Source organism: Gobio gobio (genome assembly GCF_949357685.1).
Source record: "Gobio gobio genome assembly, chromosome: 22".
In the NCBI taxonomy this organism is placed as follows: domain Eukaryota; kingdom Metazoa; phylum Chordata; class Actinopteri; order Cypriniformes; family Gobionidae; genus Gobio; species Gobio gobio.
Window position 1 is genome coordinate 45,980,855 of NC_137118.1, and position 20,206 is coordinate 46,001,060.

Consider the following 20,206-nt stretch of genomic DNA (forward strand, 5'->3'; position numbering starts at 1 on the left):
TGGAGAACCGGCCACAGGGTCATGGAGGACCAGTGGAGAACCGGCCACAGGGTCATGGAGGACCAGTGGAGAACCGGCCACAGGGTCATGGAGGACCAGTGGAGAACCGGCCACAGGGTCATGGAGGACCAGTGGAGAACCGGCCACAGGGTCATGAAGGACCAGTGGAGAACCGGCCACAGGGTCATGAAGGACCAGTGGAGAACCGGCCACAGGGTCATGAAGGAACAGTGGAGAACCGGCCACAGGGTCATGAAGGAACAGTGGAGAACCGGCCACAGGGTCATGAAGGACCAGTGGAGAACCGGCCACAGGGTCATGGAGGACCAGTGGAGAACCGGCCACAGGGTCATGAAGGAACAGTGGAGAACCGGCCACAGGGTCATGAAGGAACAGTGGAGAACCGGCCACAGGGTCATGAAGGAACAGTGGAGAACCGGCCACAGGGTCATGAAGGACCAGTGGAGAACCGGCCACAGGGTCATGAAGGAACAGTGGAGAACCGGCCACAGGGTCATGAAGGACCAGTGGAGAACCGGCCACAGGGTCATGGAGGACCAGTGGAGAACCGGCCACAGGGTCATGAAGGAACAGTGGAGAACCGGCCACAGGGTCATGAAGGAACAGTGGAGAACCGGCCACAGGGTCATGAAGGAACAGTGGAGAACCGGCCACAGGGTCATGGAGGACCAGTGGAGAACCGGCCACAGGGTCATGGAGGACCAGTGGAGAACCGGCCACAGGGTCATGGAGGAACAGTGGAGAACCGGCCACAGGGTCATGGAGGACCAGTGGAGAACCGGCCACAGGGTCATGGAGGACCAGTGGAGAACCGGCCACAGGGTCATGGAGGACCAGTGGAGAACCGGCCACAGGGTCATGGAGGAACAGTGGAGAACCGGCCACAGGGTCATGAAGGACCAGTGGAGAACCGGCCACAGGGTCATGGAGGACCAGTGGAGAACCGGCCACAGGGTCATGGAGGACCAGTGGAGAACCGGCCACAGGGTCATGGAGGACCAGTAGAGAACCGGCCACAGGGTCATGGAGGACCAGTGGAGAACCGGCCACAGGGTCATGGAGGAACAGTGGAGAACCGGCCACAGGGTCATGAAGGACCAGTGGAGAACCGGCCACAGGGTCATGGAGGACCAGTGGAGAACCGGCCACAGGGTCATGAAGGACCAGTGGAGAACCGGCCACAGGGTCATGGAGGACCAGTGGAGAACCGGCCACAGGGTCATGGAGGACCAGTGGAGAACCGGCCACAGGGTCATGAAGGACCAGTGGAGAACCGGCCACAGGGTCATGGAGGACCAGTGGAGAACCGGCCACAGGGTCATGGAGGACCAGTGGAGAACCGGCCACAGGGTCATGGAGGACCAGTGGAGAACCGGCCACAGGGTCATGGAGGACCAGTGGAGAACCGGCCACAGGGTCATGAAGGACCAGTGGAGAACCGGCCACAGGGTCATGGGCGGCCGAGGCTCATTGATGCCTGTGTGGGTCGATCAAACAGACGAGCTACTGGAGCTCAAACTGCTCCAGAAGTTAATGCTGGTTCTGATAGAAAGGTGTCAGAATACACAGAGCAGCTCAGTTTGTTGAGTATGGGGCGGCACAGCCGCTGACCAGTGCCCATGTTGACCCCTGACCCCGCCCAAAGCACCAACAGTGGCCCGTGAGCATCAGAACTGGACCTCGGAGCAATGGAAGAAGGTGGCCTGGTCGGATGATCACGTGTTCTTCTACATCAGTGGATGGCCAGGTGTGTGTGTGTGTGTGGCTTACCTGGGGAACACATGGCACCAGGTGCATTATGGGAAGAAGGCGTGGCGGAGGCAGTGATGCTTTGGGCAATGTTATACAGGGAAACCTTGGGTCCTCCATCATGTGGATGTGACTTTGACCCGTCTCACCTACCTCAGCATTGTTGAGCCCATGTCCAGCCTTTCATGGAGACGGTTTTCCCTGTGGCTGTGGCTCTTTCAGCAGATAATGCGCCGCCACAAAGCACAAATGCTTCAGGAATGGTTTGAGGAGCACAACAACGAGTTTGAGTCCAAATTCCCCAGATCTCAATACAATCGAGCATCTGTGGGATGTGCTGAACAAACAATTCAGATCCATGGAGGCCCCGCCTCACAACTTACAGGACTTAAAGGATCTGCTGCTAACATCTTGGTGCCAGATACCACAGCACACCTTCAGAGGTAATGTTATGCCTGATCATTTATATATAATTTCAGTAACACTTTACAATAAACTCTAATTTGCTAACATAATGCATTAACTAACATTAACAAACTCTAGAGCATATTTAAAAAATCTGAAAGCTGATACCGAGCAGAGATGCGAGGATTGGGCCGTCGACTGGATCTCTCAGAAGAGCTTCTCTTTCATAAAACTTGCTGAAATACAAACAAAAGTAATCGCATTCAATTTCAGAATTACATACTACTGCAGTTTACACACTGTGCCTATGTTCTGCTCGGATGATCCCACAATGCAATGCACATGTACAGTGTAAGAACTGAACTGCCAGAGTAACTAGAACCCTAATCTTACACACTTTCTTTGCATCTCATTATTTGATCAGAGGCCCAAACATGTACACAAAATTGGATTACATACGCAAAATTACCATATTCATCGAGGTGATAATTGAATGACACTTGTCGATTTAACGTGTAACATCGCCCTTGAAGCGTTTTTTAAACAGTAAGCAGCGTCCAGTGTTCTGGTCCTCACCTGCTGTTCTCCACCATGTAATGGAGGATTTTGTCCAGCATCTTCTCTGTGAGCGCTGTGCGGATCCAGAGGTGTTTGATGGCCAGAGGGGACAGGTTGGGCGGCCTGGGCTGCTTCCGGACGCTCTCTTGACCCATCTGACCCGGGTGTTGTCTTGACAAAAGTAAAATAACACTGAATGAAAATCAACTATATTCACACGATTCAACAGAGCACAATAATCATTAACAAACCAGCTTTTATTACAAAAAAGGAAAATAATTTTAAAAAATGAATATATTATAATTAAATATTTAAAATGATAAGTAATATAATTAGCAATATTAGTTATAATTATTACTACTACTAATAAAATATAAATATAATTAATTACAATTCATAAAATGAAAATAAATAAAAAATCTATGAATATATTTTAATTAAATATATTTATAACTATAAATGATATAATTTATAAAATGTTATATTACTAGCAATATTAATGAAATTCATTGAATAAAAAGAATAATATATTATAAATATAATTTATTGAAATTATAATATAATTTAATTTAACTTATAAAATAATATTATTAGTATTATTAGCAATATTAATTATAATTAATAATACAAATATAATTAATTACAATTAATGAAATTAAAATAATGCTATATACACATTTTTATTAATATATTATAAAATATTTTTTTAATTATAAATATAATTGATTAAAATGAGAATCACATTAAAATTATAATAATTGAATCTAAATTCGAATTATTATTGTCTTTAGAAATAATAAGAATAATTGTTAATATTATTTATCAAACATATTTTTTGTATTATTAATATTATGGTTTAATTATAGAGCACCTTTCTGAAGAAAAGAAACGTGAGAATTTGACCAAAACAACAACAATATAATAATGAATATTAATAAATAAAAATAAAAATAATACAATATGAATATAATTGAATACAATTAAATTAATATAATAAAATAAAAAGTATAACCTTTATATTATAATAATACCTTTATAATAATAATAATATTTTTTCATTTAAAGGGTTAGTTCACCCAAAAATGAAAATTCTGTCATTAATTACTCACCCTCATGTCGTTGGACACCCGTCAGACCTCCGTTCATACTCAGACACAAATGAAGATATTTTAGTGTAAAGCTGATGCTGAGAAAGGCTTCAGATAGGCCTCCATTGGCATTCAGTACATTTACACTCACAAGACCCATAAAAGGCACTAAAAACGTCGTTACAAAGTCCATCTCACCACAGCGGCTCTACAATAATTTTACGATGCAACGACAATAGTTTTTGTGTGCAAAAAAAAATCAAAATAACACCTTTATCCAACTTGTTCTTGTCTTCTGTGTGTGTCTCCACGACACATGCGCGAGAATTTGACGTGGCGCCAGCGTTCGGGAATCCATGAAATGCTCACTTTAACCCCATTTTGAGAACTACACCGAGACCTAAAGCACGATCAATGTAGAATCCAACAGCTGAGACACGCGCGTCTTCCTCTGATTGTAAACAAATCGCTTCTGGATCATGTGTCCGAACGCCGGATCTGCGTCATATTCTCGCGCATGCGTCGTGGAGGCACACACGGAAGGCAGTAACAAGTTGGATAAAGGTGTTATTTTGATTTTTTTTTTGCGCACAAAAACTATTGTCGTCGCATCGTAAAATTATTGTAGAGCCACTGTGGTGAGATGGACTTGGTAACGACGTTTTTAGTGCCTTTTATGGGTCTTGTGAGTGTAAATGTACTGAATGCCAATGGAGGCCAATCTGAAGCCTTTCTCAGCATCAGCTTTACACTAAAATATCTTCATTTGTGTCTGAAGATGAACGGAGGTCTGACGGGTGTCCAACGACATGAGGGTGAGTAATTAATGACAGAATTTTCATTTTTGGGTGAACTAACCCTTCAAAAACCATCTTACTAAGGGAAAGGAGCAGACAAAGAAAATGCTAGAATTGGTCCAGCGCTTGTTTTGTTTCTCACTTGTTCTCGATGATTTGCTCCAGCTCCTGGACCTTCCTGCACAGTTCCTCAGCTGGAGGAAACATCTTCCCCACCTTCATGAAAAGAGCCGCCAGTTTGTTACTGCGCAGGAAGCCGGCGGCCCGTCTCTTCAGCCCATGAAGGACACACGCTTCCACCACGCCTGCAGAAACCATCAAACACAGCCTTATTCTCTCAGACTCACAGTATGCTCGATTACAGGACGCAGGCATCAGGAACAGATTGTTTGGTGGAGGTGGTGGTGACAGCTCACTGGAGCAAGCGGATATGATGTGAGCCATCAGTCAGACTAATGATAACCTGAGTAACTGTGTCCTTTCACCAGCCCACTCACCATACCGACACACTAACACTGACACGAAAATCTGCGTTTAAAAGGAAAATGCCCTTTTCCTTCTACACTCTAAAAAAAAGGTTCTATATGGCACCAAAAATGGTTCTTGGCTCGTAATCATAGGGGAACCTTTTTTAGTGCTATATAGCACCAATTTTGGTGCTTCAGTGGTTCTTCAGCGGTTCTTCAGCGGTTCTTCAGAGGTTCTTCACTGGTTCTTTGACTAAGGTGCTATATAGTACCTCTGAAGAACCACTGAAGCACCAAAATTGGTGCTATATAGCACTAAAAAAGGTTCCCCTATGATTACGAGACTTTTTTTTTTAGAGTGTAGGGGAACCTTTTTTAGTGCTATATCGCACCAATTTTGGTGCTTCAGCGGTTCTTCAGAGGTTTTTCACCAGTTCTTTGACTAAGGTGCTTTATAGCACCTCTGAAGAACCGCTGAAGCACCAAAATTGGTGCGATATAGCACTAAAAAAGGTTTTTACATTAACATTAACGCTTGTCCGGGACAAGTGGATTTTTTGAAGGGGCAAGTGAAAGAGAATTTCACTTGCCCGACGGACAAGTAGCCTGATAAAACGTCATTAACAAAAAAATAACTAGGGAATCAACCAAATGCAAGAATGATTCTGCATTCATTACTGTAAGTGGCGATTGACAGTGAATGATAATAATGTATAATGACCTGCCGGTAACTAACGTTGCACTGTTGACGCTCGCGCAGCCTCTCACAACAAATGTGCGCCGCTCACACAGAGAAACTCAGTTAACACACTGCCGTATAAATGTGGAGTTTATTTATATTTATAACATGATACAGTTGCAACGTCACATTACCAAGAGTGCTGTTTTCCTGAATAACATCACGACTGAAAATGACACTGATTTCATATGACAGTTCCATAAACAATTATTAACATTAAGTCACTTACATTTTAGATGCATATTGACTGTTTTTGTTCTATTTCAGCAGCGAAAATAGTTCCAAACAATATCACAGCAGAACCGCATCTCACAGCATCAGTGTGTGTTGGTGAATGATTCAACGTTTAGCATGAATCGATAGAATCAAAGATTCAATGAACTATGCGTAAACGAATGCCTCATTCTTGAATGAATCAGTGTTTGAACGAATCGACTCAATGACTCACTCATTCAGACGGTCACAGCGCCACCTACTGGTGCTTTAGTTTCATCTTTCCTACATTTCTTATTTTGTAAATTCAAAAATATTTAAAATAATCTCATAACATTATTTAATGCAGTTGTAATTTTTCAGTGTAAATGATTTAATTTGACTGGTACCAGCCAGTGTCGTCTTCTTATTTAATTTATTGATCCAATTTAAGAATATAAAATGAAATCTGAATCATAGCCTATATTTAACAAGATTAGGGGAAAAATGCCCTTTATAAAAGGTAAAAATATCACAAATATGCATATGTCAACACACACAAAAAAATATTATAATTTTTTCCGGACAAGCAAATTTTTTACTCGGACAAGTGGATGACAGATTTGAACATGCTTAATGTCGAGCCCTGCCCTATATGATTACGAGCCAAGTAACATTTTTGGTGCCATATAGAACCTTTTTTTTTTTTTTTTTAAGTGTAGAGCACGTTTTTTCTGCTTGAATGTTGATTATTTCCTCATGTTCTCAATCCATCTCCTCTCTTCCCAATCTGGCAGTAACGCTTGGGGTGTGTTTCCCGTACAATGGCGTTACTCGTTGTTGCATCGTTGAAGAAATCAACTAGCTATTGACGACTGTTTCCCGAAACCGTACCGTCGCAAATTTGTCGTTCAACCACGTTGGTTAAAGGTCCCATGGCATGAAATGTTCATTTTATGAGGTTTTTTAACATTAATATGAGTTCCCCTAGCCTGTATATGGTCCACAACTGGCTAGAAATGTTGACAGGTGTAAACCGAGTCCTGGCTGTCCTGCTCCTTTGAGGAAATGAGAGCTCAGACGAGCCGATCTGGAATCTTCCCTGTATGTCGTCATACCAGGAAAGGTTACCTCCCCTTCCTCTGCTTTGCCCGCCCAGAGAAGTCGGAGAAAATGGATTCCGTTTATTTTACTCGCAATGTCAGCACAGGCTTTTACCATTTGGATTTGACAGCACCGCCACAAACAGTGAGTAGCAGTGTTCATTAATGCCTGATCTGTGATCAGTGATATCTGATGTGTAGCTAATCATTCAAGTTCACTCAGACTTTCTTTCGAAATCGTTTAATACGGTCAGTCCCGCCGCTGGTCGTCTTGATGCCCAGGGGCGTAAATTTCATCGAAGAGTTGGGGGGGGGACGATAAACATGAAATTTCCCAAGAGCAATTTTTGAAGGGGACACAAATAATACAGCCAAAATCGTACTTGTAAGGATATATGTACCGCAAAACAAAACAAAAAAAAAACATTTTGTGCTTATTTGGCGTTTTGGTGCACTGAAAAATGATCTAATGTCCGTTTTTCATTTCTCTGTCATTTTATCTGACCAACAACACAAAGCGATGGTTGTTTAAATATGAGTAAGGTTCACCACGCAGTCATACTATAATTATTAAATTATATTGCATCCTCCACATGATATTCAGATCTTTAGATATTCAACTGCAGCAAATTCCCTGTTCTGCCACTTATTATCATATTGAGCAAAACCCAACACAGATCTGACAGAGCGGCCATCCGCATTTACTTTAGGTTTAGAATTAGCGCCAATTCGGGGCGTGTTGCTTGAATTTTGGGTTCATTAGCCTATTATTCGTAATGAAAAACACAGCAAGAAAACAGTACAATGACACACTCCCCTAAATAGGCACTTTTGTTTCTAAACTTAACTAGTTAACTGTCACTGGCCCACCGGTGGGCCCATTTGCCACTGCATGTTTAAAACAATTATATCCTATATTTATCCTGATCTAATGTTGACAAACAATATATAATTTGAAAGCTTACAAACTCAAGATTCATCCTGTGTAACCCAATTTCAAATCGGATTTTGCGTTACCAAGGAAACGGTACTCTAAATTCTTCTAGCGGCTCCTCCCCCAGTGGGCGTCATCATGTTTCATATTACAACATATGTGCGTGTCTTCAGATTAATATTTCAAGTTCACAATTTCATAGCCTGTTTAGATTAGTCTTAGCTGTTTCCTAACCCTAACCCTAACCTCTCAATACCTGCGCCAAAACCATTTATTACTGGAGCTGTCCTCCCTGTCCGTTGATTTATACCTAATCCTAACCTCAAGATGATCCGGTATGTTCTCCAAGTTCTCCTTTGCACAAATATGACACCAGCGACACTTAACTTTCATGGCTACACACACACACATGGGCGTCGGAACCATTGTATGTGGGTGCGGTACAAGACTCACCCACTTTTTACGATCAATGATATTGGACCCACTCACTTTTATCGTCTCTAACATTCAGCACATGTCTGTTTACCTACCCCTAATCGATAAACACTTATTATTAAACACATATTAGACGCTTTATTTCCACTTTTCTAATATTTTCTTAATTTGTATTGAAAATAAATGCCTTTCCGATTTGATATGTGATGGGAAAACGGAGAAGATTGATTTCGGCGAAAGCCGGACTCGAACCGCGGGTCGATTTGTGTCAAATCAAGATGCCGTGCGTCTTACCCCTACACTACTGTCGCTCTCAATGATATGGCGATTTACGTAATTTTGTCTTTCCGACCTATACGTTTACCAAGTAAAGCGGTATATTTGTACTTAATGTAATTGGCATCTACTCCAGTAAAAAAATTCTGAGGACCCACCCAGTAATGTTTAACATACAGTTAATGTTGATGCACTAATATTGTGTAATCCTTACCTTGAAATGGCTAACAAATGTTATTTGTTTTGGAAAGAGATTGTTTCTATAGAAGATGGGACGAATCAGTACATTAGCATGACACAGTGGCCCTTAACCACCACATTTCTGTGTGGCTTTAAAGTTACTGTACAGTCGATTTACCCATAGTGTTTGCCTCAACTAGATACACCATGTGAACTTGGAATATAAATCTGACGGCACGCACACGACAGCCTGGCCTGCCATGAACGTGAGATGACGTTTCACGGCCAAATCAAATAACCAATCGGAGGAGAGCCCTTCTAGCCAATCATAGACGAAAAAGGCGGTACCTTCCCCTACCATCCTGGGAAAAAAATTTGCAAAAAATTGCAGAGTCAGACAGTGCCTCGCTAAACCACGCCCCCTCTCCCACATAATCTAACACTCATTTCAAATGCAAAGATGTCAGCCAATCACAGCAGTGGGCGTTTTCACTTAAGTCTCACAGTAGACACGCCCCTTGAAACAGAGCATTCAGCCAGAGGGGTAATATCAGAATAGAAAAAATGCCTTTTATTTCTAAATTATGACATTTTTTGATGTAAAAACCATACTTACAATTTAAGTACACCTCAGGAAACATTATAAAATGATAAAAACAATCCATGCCATGGGACCTTTAATGATGTCACGCAGTTGGTGGAGTAATACCTTCTTTTAATGAATCCGATTAAAGGGATAGTTCACCCAAAAATGAAAATTAGCCCATAGTTTACTCACCCCCAAGTCATCCGAGGTGTGTATTACATTCTTCTTTCAGACAAATAAAATTTGAGTTATATTACAAAAGTCCAGGCTAATCCAAGCTTTATAATGGCAGTAGGAGTGTAACGGATCGCAGTTGATCCGTGATCCGTACGGATCACGACCCACGATTCGGCACGCACGTGACCCGCGGATTTATTGGGCATTTTTTTAAACTTGTGGATTAATCTTAATTGTTTAGCGATCGCAGACTAAAAGACAGTTTTTCTGCTGATATTGCTTTTTAAGTGATCTCGTTCCTTTAATCTCGATGCTGAGTTTCAGAGAAACACCTGTGTTCACGTGAACAGGGCATGTTAATCAGTCAACAGTGGCTAGCGGAGGAGTAGAAGAACTTGAAAATCTAGTAATTCCACCACAGATGCATATAATGTAAAGTCCACTCGGTTTCAAAGTCATCACATGGCTTTTTGCCTCGAGCAAAGCAAGAAAAACGGCCTTTAAGTAAACAAGGAGAAATAATGGATAGCACCTGTCCTTTCTTGGAGGTGGAAAAACATAGTTCTTTATGACCTGCAGGATTTCTTGTAAAACGATTTAAAAACGAAAGAAAAGCGTAAGTTAATTTAAAATGTTTGTTATTTTAACATAGTCTATTGTCTGTTTTGCAATTTGCATGAGCAACGTAATATATACATCTAAAGTAGGTATTAGGCTAAATACAAAGTAATGAATTCAATAAAACGTTGTTTAAGTGTAGTGCTTTTAAACATGATATCTATAAAATAGTGTATAGGCCTACAAAGAGAATTGCAATGCTGACAAGTGTGAGAGGTCTAACTCTCTCCCTGAGAATGTTGACATCATAATCTCTCTCTCAAAAAAAAAAGAAGCAGCTCAGGCCCATTTTCCCGTCTCAGGTTGTTTTTAGTCAAATTTGATTTATTCAGATGGTTATATATTTATTTTATTTTTGTTAACACCAAAAGTTCCTTGTTAACCTATAAACCATATAGGTTATTTAACACCAAAAGTTTTCATGTAATAAATGGAAAGCAAATAAAAATAGTCTCCTCCCCCTTTTATTCTGATCCGAAAAACGTCACGAACGCATCTTGAGTTTCACTTTCAACTTTCAACACTTTTCCACGGAAGGCGGTCGGCCGAAAGTTTACTTGATAAAGTTTTAAATATGGATATTTTTCTTACACAAACGTGTCGATTCGCTTCAGAAGGCCTTTATTAACACCCCAGAGCCGCGTGGAGCAGTTATATGACGGACAGATGCACTTTTTATGGACTTCAAAAACAGAGCAACTATTACTGCCATTATAATGCTTGCATTAGCCTGAACATTTGTAATATAACTCAGATTTTATTCGTCTGAAAGAAGAATGTCATACACACCTAGGATGACTTGAGAGTGAGTAAATGATGGGCTAATTTTCATTCTTGGGTGAACTATCCCTTTAAGGTTGAATCTGAGGATCTTCTTCCTCACTTATTTTGCTTTATTTCCAGATTCAATCATTGGCTCGTCCTTACGTACTAGAGCACGTACACACATGCGCACTCTTTAAAAACTGTGCTTTAAATCTCGTGACAAACTAAAAGATGTAAATGACATTTGTATGTTTTTCTAAATAAAAGATATAGATTGTACTGAATGTCCGCTTGCATATTTTGCTCAAGATAAGGGTTTATTAAGAAGCCAGCAAGAAGCTATGCTTCTAACCACAGGTCGAGAGCTGGCGTTCCAACCACGCAACTTTGCGATGTTGTTTGCGAATGTTCGTTGGAACAATGGTTTCGGGAAACACCGACACGTTGAACTATAATGACGGAACTTGCGACCATAACGATGCTTTCGGGAAACGCACCCCTGTTTAGTTCCTGTATCTATGAAGCCCCTCCTTCTGAAAAGCACACTGTGCTCTGATTGGTCAAGAGCTTCCGGCGTGTTTGGGAAATGTCCCGCCCCTTACCATAACTGCCAGTTTCAACACACTACTAAGGCCCAAGTTTAGGGTGCCATTTGGAACAGGGCCTAACTAACTCAACAGGCCCCGCCCCTTTATTCTGCGCATTAATTATTTAAATGAGGAATATTGTGACGTGTTCGTTCCTGGAAGAAAACTCCAGACTACAATGGAGGCGTTTCAGGGGGTTCAGAAACACAGATAAAGAGAAGAACAGCAACATCACACACTATAAAGACATTCATCATGTAAAAAAGCAGAACAGATCCTCTTTAAATCGGTTTAAATTGATACACTTTACATTAAGTAAGAGTTTAATATAGATAGCGACTTGTAGGCACATGCACAATCCACACATTAGGGCTGGGTAAAAAATATCGATTTTAATCAATATCGATTCTTAAATCCCAAGAATCGATTAGTCATCCTGTTTTCAGATGGAGCATTGTAGCTCCTCCCATCCAATAAATCCCAATAATCTTTGTGTTTTTGATATGAAACAATGTCTCAGATTTCAAATTACGTCCATTTTATTACGAAATCAAAAAGCCTCAGGTCAAAATGGCTGGCAGTGTCAGATCAACTGCAGCAACGAGCAATTAAACTCATTTTAAGATGATTTCAGGCAAAAAGGCTGAAAAATGCATTGAAGTCTATGGGAATTTCATGTTTTGTTCTATTATAGCACCACGAAGAGGCACAATCCCACCATTTTTGTATGTGTCCTCGGAGTGAGCTCATACATGTGTGTGTCAATTTTGTTGAAAATATCTAATTTCGTTTTGGAGTTATAGACATTTATATGAAAAAACACGTAAAAAATGACAAACACCTGACTTTGATTGGATTTTACTCCCCCTTACCATCAATATTTTGACATTTGGGCATCAACATTTCATTATCGACCTATGTTTCTGAACTTCTGACACTGGTTTCGTCTCGATCGGACTAGCGGTTTCGAAGATATCGGCCAGGTTTTTTAAGCGCTAAATTACAACGCTGCACAAACCATACGCCGAAACCTGGCAAGTCTGGTATCGTCGGACTTGGCAAGGATTCGGGAGACAAAAAAAGTTTCTCCCATGAAAATAAGTCAATCTCACCCAAAGTTATAAGCATTTGGGGAAAAAAATCCACTAGGTGGTGCTGTTTTGAAACTTCTCAGGCTACTTCAGGGCATCGAGCTGATAACCCACACAGAGTTTCATAACAATCCGTCCATGCGTTCATAAAATACAGTATTTTAGCACATAATTCAAAATGGTCGACAGCCAAAATGGCGGATATGGTAAAATTGGATATCAGTTGACTCGGCATTATGTCCCAAATCTTTGATTTTTGGACAAATGGTTAAAAAATAGCAATTTTTCGTATCTCCGGACCAGCAGGTGGCGCTGACATGTACCAAGTTTGGTTTGAATATGATTAAATGTTGCGGAGATATAGCCTTATGTGTATTTTCGCAACCGCTATGTAAAATTTGTCCGCGCGTTTATCGAAAACGGTTCGACGAATCAACTTGATTTCCATAACTTTTTGTTACCATCGCCTGAGGATGGTCTGTTCAATTTTCGTGCAAATGGACAAACCGTCTAGGACAAGTTCGCAAATGTAGGTTTTTTGGAAAATTCAAAATTCTGGGAATTTTTAAAAACCACATCCAGTGTCCATAAACTCATTTGTCAGCTAGAAAAATGAACTCCAGAGAGGAGCGTTTTGATAAATATATGCACCATATCACATATTCATTATAATTTTTAATGTTCTTCAATATTAATGCACGTTTGAATAAATCCATCCATTTTTTAATGACCATTTAAATGTTTATATTTCAAAAAACGAATTGGAGTAGAAATATGATTATGTAATTGTTAAATTAGTATTATAACTTTATTATTATAAAAAACATAATTGAGTGTAATTTATGTTTGTATCATTTTAACCTGCAATATTATATTAATGCACCAACTGACTCCCATAGTTTACAGCATTAGTTCAGATTTGTTTTCCTCAAGAAATTTTGCCATGTACTGTATCTGATATATATCCACAATAATCGATATCGAATCGTGAAATTTGTGTCAATACCCAGCCCTAATACACATGCTCCCATTTTGATATTTATAACTTTGATATTCAATATTTATAATGTTTGGCATCTTACCGCAGAAGGAAAATATGTGACTGCTGTCTTCATGCACAAACTTGCGTGTCACGGCCTCCTCCATGATCTGCTTGACCTGAAAGTCCAAACCAACATCTGAGAATCTCACAGGCATCAATGATGTTCAGCCACTGAGGATCATGGGTAACGGGAGCATGAGGTTCATGAATGAGTCGTGAAAGCGCGGTGGATAAAACACACTCTCTTACTCATAGGTTGTTTCTCCATCATAATGACTGTAGCGTGTGCAGATGGACATATGTGGCGAGGAACAGAAGGGAGAGATGATATTCATATGGTGCACTCATAGGGTGAACAATCATCACAGGCTCAATCATATCAGAGAAGAATGATTTTTGAGCTCTACAACAGCGGCGATTCTAGGATTTCAATATAAGGGGGGATCAGGGTATGATTTAAAAAATAATAATATATTGGGTAAGCATGAAGGCAAGTTCGGGCTTAGAGAGCTGATGTCCTGCAGAGTTTAGCTCCAACCCTACTAAGCCACAACAGTATAGACTTGGTCGGCATTACTGGGAACGCCCACAAAATGTCATATCCGCCATATGCCGTGGGGGAAAACAAGCCATTAGAATGAATGCACGTAGACCTTGTTTGACGCTTTATCTTTACTCTTTTTTTTTATTTTTGCTTGGTGCAGTCCCGAAAAGTTGCCATGTGGCGTTCTGCACCTCTAGCAAGTTAAAAAACCCAGATCTGAAGTTTTATATAGTGCTAAATAATCGTTGTAGCCGGCAATACGTCCATCACAATGAAACATCTGCACTACCTGATGCTGGTATTATTGTAAAGATTAAAACAAGAGATTTCCTTCATTGCAATGGCAAACGTTTGTTGAACAAAACGCCAATAAAGTCATACTTGTCACATACAGGACTCGTCAAAGAAGTTTTTCACGATGTGCGATCACAGCCACATTATGCGTGAGGTTATTAATGTACAAAACATTCAAAAGTCTTCTTTATTTCATGATGGGAAGGGTTGGGCTCAAGCCGATAGTCACATTATACGACACTTGTACATTTTCTCGTCTAAATGCAGCTGCTCCCACAAATATTACACGATATAATAGCTACTGTACTTCAAAAATCACACAGTCTTTTGATGAAGACAGATGCTATTAAAAAAGTCAATAAAAAAACGTCGCTATTGTCAGTAATTATAATAATATTGTGACACTGACATGTCAACTCCAAATATAAATTTCATAGCACAAGACACGTTTTATGATCATTTTAAAACGTTAAATGCAGTGTTGGGGAAAGTTACTTTGAAAAGTTATGCATTACAATATTGCGTTACTCCCTTAAAAAGTAACTAATCGAGTTACTTAGTTACTTTTTAAGAAAAGTAATGCATCACGTTACTTTTTCCTTACTTTTTCTCACCTGGACTGGGCTTGTTTTTTTGTTTTGTTTTTACAACAAAAAAGTTCTATTTTTGTGCAAATGTGAAGACCTCTTTATACCAAAATTTAAATAATAAGCCTCAGGCTGAGGTAAAAATTCAATATCACACATGTACAGTAGAGGGCGCAGCTCAAACAAACATTTCATCTGTGCTGCCATTTTGGATAATGGAAGAATAGGACGCAGGAGAAAAAAGTTTTACCAATAAAAACAAAAAATATAGTAATTTTTGCTCATGGTTTAACTGAATCATTGAAGGCTAGCAGCAATACATTGGTCAATAAAGGTAGATTTAAATGCATACAACTATTTGTTTCATTTAACATTTAATTATTGAAGGTTTGCATAGTATTCTGATTTTGCATTTGACTGATTTTATTCATTTTGTGGAGTACAGAATCCTTTTTGTACAAGTGAGATGAATAAATGCTAACATTTGGTCTAGAAGCTGTCAGTCAAATAAATGTGAAAAAATAACTTAGATACTTTGTTGTACATTTTAAAAGTAATGCGTTACTTTACTAGTTACTTCAAAAAGTAATCTGATTACGCAACTCAAGTTACTTGTAATGCGTTACCCCCAACACTGGTTAAATGAATGTAATTCATACTTTTAATCCATTAAATTGAGGAACACTAAATGAACGTCTTCATGGAAAGACTGGGTGAGTTATGAAGTTGGCATGTCATACCTATATGGGGGTCGGCGGAGCAGCCCGGAGTATTTTGATGAGAAAATGACACTCTAGCCATTGATTACATTGGGTCGTTTATCAGGCACAGATACTGTATGGACAATCTGACCCAATATGGCTCAGTTTTTCTATATATCTTGCTCTGTCGAGCGGCAAAAGTGATTCTACACCGGCTAAACTGGGTTAACCCCATGCATTTCCATTGTGGGGGAATGGACTGTTTTCCCCCACGCTGACTCCGCCCCCAGCTATGACACGACGCCGACCAAGTCTATAAAACGCATTACTCCCAGCATGCATTGCAGCATCAAGTATGTCGCCATTGTTGAGATTCATATGCTGATTCTTGATATCTGTGTGTGTATTTAAAAATCAGAATTCAGAATGTCTGATCTCTGTGGAAAGAAAGTATTGCTGGTGAATATTATTTATTAATATTTTTAGTCAGTGATGAGTTTAGTCAAACATTTTATTTCATGACAGTTTTTGTGTCTTGTTAACACTGTAACAAAAACCACAAACTCACATAAAAGCCAAGAGTCAAACTGGCCAACTAACGGAAACACTGATCTCCATAATGGCGACCAATTAAACATCAACATCTAAACCTCTGTTAATTCTCAATAAGAGCTTCTATAGATGTCTTTCAGGGTTGGAGCCAAACCCTGCAGGAAAGCTGAACTTGCCTACCCCGGCTCTAAGTCGAGGAAAACAGTGGTATATTTTGGTAGGAAAAATTGAAAAGCTTTCCTTACACACACACATACAGTGGTCTCTAAATACAATGTAAAAAAAAACTTAAACTTAGTTTTTAGCTTGCCTTAAAATTTTTAGTTCATTGAAATTAAAAATTTGAGTTAAAACAATGAAGGATATTGGTTTAATAAACAGAAGCTCATAAATAAAAAAAATTGTGATAAATCATGAAAATAGCACAATTTGGCATGTTTCACTGCATTAACACACAATTACGCAATATGCTTACAAAATCTTTAAATTACATTTGAATAAAGGGTGATGTTGATTCTCAAATGTTCATTGTATTAACTCAAATTTTTTATTTCAGTGAACTCAAAATTTTAAGGCAACCAGGTGACTTTGAAACCCTTTGAAGTTTCATAAACCACTGCTGAACGTGATAAACATTTAAGTATCTGTTGTCTGAGCTGTAATAACGACCCCCCCCCCCCCCCCCTCCCACACACACACACACACACACAAAAATAGACGCCTTTTATTTTTTGGTTATAAATTAATTGCATCTCAGGCCCTGTGTGCTCTAGCACCCTGCAGGCAGTTTGGGCTGTTTCCACTAGATTCCAGAAAATACTGGAAAAAAACTATTTTGCGATTTCAAAATAAGTCTAAACAATTTTGATGTCCACATGTTCTTATTCAAGAAATGACAGTTCTATTTTAAAGAAGTTGCCAAATATTAAAAAATAAAGTTAACATTTGACTATCTCTGCAGGCATTTGATATAATACATAATGTACACAAGTTGATTGTCTATATATTATGTATATTATGTATTTTAACAGCGTTATTCTATAAAACTATAATATGATTACTTGATTTTGATACTTTATTTGAAACATTTATTATTGCCTTATTGTTATTATATATGTATTTTAAGTCATTTAAAAGCTTTTGTGTGCTTAGTTTTTTTTATTACCACCAAAAATATCCGATTAATCGATTAATCGTCAAAACAATCAACCGATTACTTGATTACCAGAATAATCGTTAGTGACAGCCCTAATTTTAATGAATAAATACATGAATAAATAAATTCATAAATGTCCTCTGCTTTTGACGCTGGCGGATTGAAGAACACGCTAAATAACGCTGACTAAAATACAGGGATGAGCCGAAGCCTGCCGCTGGTTTCATGAGGCGAGTAGTGTATAGATTACAGAGTTAATCGCACATTTTAGAGGGGCTGGGTGGACATTTAGGGGGGCAAAAGCGCTCCTAAAATTGGCCTAATGACGCCCCTGCTCTACAATATGGCACAGGGATGATCACTTCTGAATTAAATGCACCAATCATTTAATTACAATTATGCATATGCTTCTTTTTAAGCTCTTAATCTGTAAATTATTAGTTGGTTGAGTCACCAAAATTTCCATTAGGTGGCGCTTTAAAGCATTAGTTTACTTTAAAATGAACATCTCCTGATGATTTCCTCACCCCACATCTAATCCAAGATGTTCATGTCTTTCTTTCTTCAGCCGGAAAGAAATGACGTTTTTTGAGGAAAACATTCCAGGATTTTTCTCCACATAATGGACTTCAATGGGAACCAACGGCTGAAGGTCCAAATCACTGCAGTTTCAGAGGAAGAGCTTCAGAGGCTCTGACCAATCCCAGAGGAATAGAGTCTGATCTACACAAACCATCCCACATTTACAACACAAACACACATTTATATACTTTTAACCACGAATGCTCGACTTCAGTGTTGTTCTTCTTCACAGCGTATGACATCATCACATTGGAAAGGTCACATGATGTAGATGGAAGTACCGACCCAGTGTTAACGATGTCAGACGATTTTAAAGTCCCACTGAAGTGCCTTGAAACGCGCAGAATTATTCAATGTGTTGACGTATTTCCCCTGAAACGGCTCCAGCTGTTAGCAGCTCCTCCCCTTTTGTAAAACAGCCAATAGCGTTTCGTTAATCCCACAGTTTGACTAGAGCCTTTCTGTTTGGTAAAGCCAGAGTTTCCTCCTAATCTCTAACCGTTTATCATCATAATCTCCTATCATCAAAAACTGACCGATTTCAGCCCGTCAGCATCTATTTATAGTGTAGGGGGCGGGGCTTCAGATTCTAGAGAGCATTTGATTGGATGAGATGAGAAGATGAAGTCCGCGATGACGTCATCAAAATCTGTGATTAGTTTTAACAGAAGTGAGAGACTGTAAGTTTTGAATGATTATATCTCCTAAATGCGAATTTTGTCATAGGAAACACACCAGCTTATTCATAACCTTAAGGCTAACAGTCATACTAAAAGATCAAAAACTTCCATTTTGATTTCAGGGGGCCTTTAGGAGAACCTGAGATGGAGTTTTTCGGCACTGTTGGTTCCCATTGAAGTCCATTATGTGGAGAAAAATCCTGGAATGTTTTCCTCAAAAAACGTAATTTCTTTTCCGACTGAAGAAAGACAGACATGAACATCTTGGATGAGATGCGGGTGAGGAAATCATCAGGATATTTTCATTTTAAAGTGAACTAATCCATCAATCTGATTGAATTAAAGGAGTAAAAAAATGCAATTATTCCCTAAAAAGTACAACGACACTACCATTCTAGTGTTCTAAAAGCATGTGTTTCTGCACATGTGCATGTGTATCTCAAAGCTTCACATCTGATTCTATTATCGCAGAATCACGGTACTCTTTGTTTCTGAGCGAGATGGAAGCAAATGTTGAAATCGATTCAAATGACCAATTTTAACGTATTGGAATAAGCTGGAAGCTAATTAATTATAATTATAGTATTATATTATCATGTAATTCTATCAATGTACCATCACAGAGCTTTATTGTAAAGGACAATAACCACACTAATGTCTTTCTATTGAACACAGCAGAGATATGCTCTTAAAGGGACAGTTCACCCAAAAATGATTTACTCACCCTGTGTGAGTTTCTTTCCTCTGCCGAACACAAAACATGATATTTTGAAGAATATGTTCAAAATATTCTTCAAATGATCATCTTTTGTGTTCAGCAGAGGAAAGAAACTCATACAGGGTGAGTAAATCATTTTTGGGTGAATTGCCCCTTTAAGAGCATATCTCTGTTGTGCTCAGAGTTTCATTTTTGGGTGAACTGTCCCTTTAATAAGCACTGTAACTGTGAATATAATTGATTTGTTGCTCAGTACTGTAACAATCGTAACACACGTTTGTTGGACATGTGCCATGTAAATACCGTGGCATTATCTGATGCAATCACAGCTGATAAAAGGAAGACATTAATATGACGCGTCTTCATCATATTGGACATATAAAGCTGATGACATGTGATTCGTTCTGGTACTAAAAGGACAAGCCAGAACGACTGTGTTTAAATGCTCTTTTCGAAAAGAAATACGTAGAACACAATAGTGCTGAATGAGCAGATGTGTGTTATGATAACCGGGTCATTATCGTGATCAGACGGGTGTGTGTCATTGCACATCCAATATGCAATAATAATAATAATTTTAAA

At 39.3% G+C, this 20,206-nt stretch overlaps 1 protein-coding gene across 1 annotated transcript in view; it reads right to left on the reverse strand.

The window, feature by feature from the left end:
* The window catches only part of sgsm1b (small G protein signaling modulator 1b), a gene marked incomplete at its 3' end in the record, with an annotated part of 67,866 nt that overhangs the window by 45,974 nt on the left and 1,686 nt on the right, over positions 1 to 20,206 (reverse strand). The window contains exons 3-6 of the mRNA XM_079804041.1: positions 13,851 to 13,926; positions 4,761 to 4,923; positions 2,752 to 2,904; positions 2,344 to 2,411 (exon numbers count right to left, since the gene is read on the reverse strand). Of these exons, the coding sequence (XP_079660167.1) occupies positions 2,344 to 2,411; positions 2,752 to 2,904; positions 4,761 to 4,923; positions 13,851 to 13,926 (460 nt within the window). The remainder of the gene's footprint in view (positions 1 to 2,343; positions 2,412 to 2,751; positions 2,905 to 4,760; positions 4,924 to 13,850; positions 13,927 to 20,206) is intronic.